The sequence below is a fragment of the Cornus florida genome, unplaced genomic scaffold, assembly GCF_030987335.1.
Source record: "Cornus florida cultivar Cherokee Brave unplaced genomic scaffold, ASM3098733v1 CherokeeBrave_3.0.0_Hap2_Chr01, whole genome shotgun sequence".
Lineage (NCBI taxonomy): Eukaryota > Viridiplantae > Streptophyta > Magnoliopsida > Cornales > Cornaceae > Cornus > Cornus florida.
In genome coordinates, this window is record NW_026775571.1 from 106,360,115 (window position 1) to 106,365,335 (window position 5,221).

Consider the following 5,221-nt stretch of genomic DNA (forward strand, 5'->3'; position numbering starts at 1 on the left):
AACTAAAAACTGTCAAAGGCAAAAGATTATTAGGCCCAAAGTATTTTAAGCAATCGAACTTTAAGTCTCCTAAAAAAAAAGGTCTGATGAGAGTAACTCAAAACCCAAAATGATCCTAATGGTAAAATGCATGTACTTAGATTGAAGTCCTACGCAGCAGTTCCAGACTATACTACAGATTAAATGAAACAAGTAAAATGCATATATATATATATATATATATATATATATATAAACGAAGGAACAATGCTCATATAATCATATCCGACGACCAAGCAGACACCATTTAACACCAGCCAATGAGAAATATAAATAAAATCACCTTTTCAAGCACAAATCCAATAGCACCAAAATCTACCCTACTCTGAAATCACAACCTTCTTCCCACCAATCATAATGAAAAAAGAATCCACAAACTTACCGAGATGAAAAGAGGAAAGGGAAGCAACATAATTAGTATGCCAAAAGGGACCCTGTGTGTTAAGGGCATTCCAAACTTGATATCGGTTAATAATCTTTTACGTGCTTCTATAATGAGGTGTTATGTTGTCATCTTTCAAGTGAAAGACGTCATTATCATGACCAGCCACCATATATTTTGTTAAATCCTTTAAAATTATCTGTCTCTTAAGTTAGATAAAATTCCCCATCACCTCCGAAAATCTTCAGTTGATTTAAAAAAAAAAAAAAAAAAAAACTGGTTCCCATCGAAATCTAACTTGAACATCAAGCATCATCATCATCATCATCGTGGTGAAGGAAATAATTTTCTCCTTCCTTGTCATCATTTTTATTCTCTGCTCTCTCTCCCAACCTGTGCCATGCCATGTTCAACAACACTTACAGCTATAAACCAGCAAAGCAGCAAAAGTTTCCTAGAGGATTCAACTAAATAACTTGTCTCATCACAAGAATATGCAAATTCGTGCTCAAGCTTCCCAGGACAGCAAGTCAGGACTATCAAACAATTGATTTTCAGGACAAGGAGGATCGCTGATCCTTGCTGAAATATATGATGTTAGTATTACATCGGAGCGGAGCAAACCATCCAAGGCAGTCCACCTATCGTCGCCAGGTTAACACAAGGCAATATCATCAGATCCGCTGTGGATGGCCAATATAGTGCGGTCCTTGTCAAGTTCTGGTTTTGATGATAATGAAGAATAGCAAAGAACAAATGGAGCTGATGACATACCAAGTCGTTGCCAGAGCTGCTGGAAAGAAGAAGAAAAACAAAGCAGCAGATTCTGCAACAAAGAATGCAAACCATAAGATGCCCTACTCAGCTTGAAGTCCTACTCTTTTTTCTGTCAAGTCTAAATTGGCCATGCAACAGGAAGACAGGAAAAACAGCTTGAGGTCCTACCCAGCAACCCCAAACTATAATACAAATAAAATGAAACTCAGTAAGGTGCCCAATATATAGTAGTTCATCTTCAAGACAGTAACAAACTGAAATACACAGGAATAATGCTCATATAATCATAACATTGCCGACCTTGAATTCATAAACACCAGCCAATGAGAAGAATAAGCAAAAGCACCTTTCAAGCACAAATCCGATAGTACCAAATTTTACCGTAAAAGGAGCAACATTCTATTCTTATCTAATAGTGAAAAGAGACCTTGTTAAGATCTCAGTTCGTAGCATTACTACTCTTTAGACATTTTTGTTACAATGACTAGAGCAAATACTTCACTGCAATCAAGATACTAAACCTCGAATTGAACAAAAAGCATGTTGAACATATGTAAATATTAGAAAGTCCAATCTAGAAGACCAGAACCTTCACATAACAAACTAATTTCACAATGTTTAAAATACTCAAAAAGGATCTATCAACCGGCCATCCTGACTTATTTTATGATCATGATCTTTAGGCATTGCTTTCTGTAAATTGGTATCATCTATCTTAGCAAAAGAATGAACCGTCTACATCCAAAGTTGAGCGTAGATTCTGGCAGCATCAATCTACGCAGATTGACCTTCGTTGATGAGCAGAGCCAAACTTCACAGTTCGTAGTTGTGAGTAAAAAAAAAAAGCAATCAACAGGGAATTGAAAAACACAAGCTTGTTCGATAACATAAACAGCTTGTAAATGGATTAAAAATCCAAAAGGGAATCTAGGTGATAAAAGAACAATAATTAGAAATTTTTAAAAAATGTGCTCTGCACACCTACAAAACTGGCCTCAAGGCACTTTTAGCAGTCGGATATATAGCCTTTGGCCCAATTTGTAATTAGTGAACATATATTGTAGTCAAAGTAAAAATATAACAATTTGAAATTAGTGATTTGAATAAAGCTACTATACCCTATTTTTTTAGTATTAAAGCAATAATATTGTAGTCAATGGTCAAATCTGAGAGATTTTTTTTATAAATTAAATAATAACAATAATAATAAAAGCTTGAAAGCCATATACTCAGCTTAAGTCCTACTCAGCACGTCCATGCATTAATCAAATTAAAAGTCCATGCATTAATCAAATTTTAAAAAAAAAAGTAAGATAGCCGAATGTATAGCTGCTTATCTAGTTTCATCTTCAATGCACCCAACAGTAACAAACTGAAATCAACAGAACAACGCTCATTTCATCATATCCTTCTTATTACCAAGCACAAATTTTAACTGTATGCACACACCAATTAAGCATACACTAATAAACACCTGCCAAAATTATAAGCAAAAACAGCTATTCAAGCACCAATTGGTTTAGCATAATTATAAAAATAAAAAATAAAAAATAAAATAACACAAATTGTTAGGAGCCAAAATCTACCCTATTATGCAATTGCATATATACCAACCATAATTTAGAAAAATCCACCAATAGATGTTTGCGTAGAACTATATTGTGTTGGGGGCAACCCAAATTGGATGTGGGTCAAAGATCTTCAACCTGTTTGGATAACAAGGTTTAATGTTGTTATCTTTTAAGTGAAAGACGCCATTATCATGGCCACGATACGTGTCATTAAATGCTATAAAGTTATCATCAGTGAAGTAGATAGAATTCCCCGTCAGCTCCGGATAGTCGAGAGTGGAGAGAGAAAATGAATGATTAGTGCCCACAAACAATGCCCGGTCACCTAAGCATTCCACAGGTTCCCACTTATTGCAATCGAAATCCAACCTATGAACATCAAATCCCAGAGTCCAATAAGCAGCATCATCGTGAAGGAAATGACTTTCCCATTCCTCATTGTCATTGTTATTCACTACTACTTTCTCTTCCAACCTACGAGGATGCACAATGCCAGTTCGATCAACACTTACAGCTTTATACCTGGAAACCAGCAAAAGATTGCCCGAGGATTCAACTAAATAATGATCTAATACACAATTATAAGATCCATCAAATTTGGCCCCAGGCTTCTTCAGACCAAAGGAAATTTTATCAAACACTTGATTTTTGGGACAAGAAGGGTCTGTGAGGTCCCAAGCTTCAATGCTATCATATGAGTTCATGGCATAAAATCGTTGGTCCTTGCTGAAATATATTATGTCACCATAGGCTTTGAACAAACCGTCCAAGACAGTCCACCTATCGTTTCCGGGTTTGCAGAAGGCAATAGCTTCATTACTGCCATAGATGGCCATTATAGTGCAGTCGTTGTTGTCGTCAAGTTCTGGTTTTGAAGATGAAGAATAACAGGGGAGGGACGGGGATGATGACATAGCAAGTTTTGTTACGTAACAACCACTCATTCTTCTGGAGGACAATGTTTCCTCGAAGGTGTCCATTCTGATATCGTTGTTTTGGTGGAGTAAGATTAGGAACTGTGTGATGAGAGAAGGGGAAGGGGAGGAATGATCGGATTTGAGGGAGCGAACGCCGCGAACGGTGGGGAGGGTTTCGACGGAAGGGAGGGGAATGTATGGGATATGAGGGGAGTCTATTAAGGGGTTGTAGAGATAAGGGTGACAATTGCGAGGGTGGTTAAAGGCCAACCATCCATGAGAAGAGCCCACACAAAATGCTTTGTTCGGCATAAGGAGGTCCCTCTGCCATGGTATACTAAGATTCTTCCGAACCCTAATTTGACTCTGCTCCGAAAGGCTGACGAAATGAAAATAGTCCTCCTCGTTGTTGTTGTTGTTGTTGTTGGACTCGTTGTTTTCTGAATTGTTGTGATCGAAAACAGCAACACCTGGAGGTACCATGAGCAACGGTAACGAAGACAGTGATCGAGGAGGACTTACAGGTGGAGAAGAAGAAGAACAACAACAACAACAATGTCGGATCGGCAAAAAGGTCGCAGCTTTTCTGAAGCATCCGCCTCCTCCAAGGAGCAAACCACCACCACCCCCACCACCGATACTGGAGTTGTGAAAGATCGCCGGATTGGTAGAATTGCACCATGTTTTTAGAATAGACCGGTGGCAATACAGCATCCGATCGCCAAAACTCCTCCAATTAGCCATTTCTCTCTCTCTGACTCTGAGATACCACTTAATTCGTGACCTAGAAATATCATCACTCCCATTTCTAAAACCCTAATTTATATCTAGTACATTACAAGCATTTTTTATTCTGAAAAATGCTTTACAAGCCCCACAACACTTGGGTTGAAGTGTTGGGCTTGGGTGTGGTAGCTCCTTTGTCTTATTAATACAATTTTTCCTACGGAACCGAATTGAGTGGGACGACTGGGTCAAATCTGTTTGTTATGGGTTTGGATCGAAAAGGTCTAACCCGAACATAATTGAGATTTTTTTTTTTAACCTGCCAAACAAAAAGATTATAAACATTATAGGCTTATAAAGCAACAAGTACATGAGGAGGGGCACAAGTACATAGACAAATACATATAGACAAATACATATATCTTTGCATGCTATAGAGGCGAATACATAGATCTTTGCATGCTACCTTTCTAAGCCGTTCTACCTTGAAAAGTTTTAGTCTTTACATTATGCGCAATAGGGAGAACAAATTCCTCTTAAAGAAACTGAATAAATCAATACGTAGGAACATGACTCCAGGAGAGTTGGACCAGGGGTGGAGCCAGGATTTGAGAGTGGGGAGTTCTAAAGAAAAATTTCAAACAGAGGATTTATTGGGGGGAAAAAAATTCAAGCAGAGAATGATTTGGATTAGAAGCATCCAGGGCTACTTTTTCACTTTAAAATTGTGTTCAAAAGAGCAACTTTGTCGTACAATTTGAGGAAGCTTTAATTGTTTGTAAGTTTGAACATTCAAATTGTAATGTTTA

General features: G+C 37.6%; 1 protein-coding gene across 2 annotated transcripts; it reads right to left on the reverse strand.

The window, feature by feature from the left end:
- Positions 1-851: 851 nt before the first annotated feature.
- LOC132312115 (uncharacterized) lies at positions 852-4,574 on the reverse strand. Of its 2 annotated transcripts, XR_009483187.1 has the most exons (3): positions 2,813-4,574; positions 1,196-1,247; positions 852-1,104 (listed from the first exon to the last, which is right to left on the reverse strand). XR_009483187.1 is itself a non-coding variant. In XM_059810375.1 (2 exons), exon 1 carries the CDS (start codon positions 4,428-4,430, stop codon positions 2,853-2,855), a length of 1,578 nt encoding a protein of 525 aa, XP_059666358.1. In that variant the 5' UTR covers positions 4,431-4,574; the 3' UTR covers positions 852-1,247; positions 2,813-2,852. The 2 variants fall into 2 exon arrangements, 1 of the variants encoding a protein (XP_059666358.1); XM_059810375.1 differs by having other exon boundaries at positions 852-1,247.
- Between the last annotated feature and the right edge of the window lie 647 nt (positions 4,575-5,221).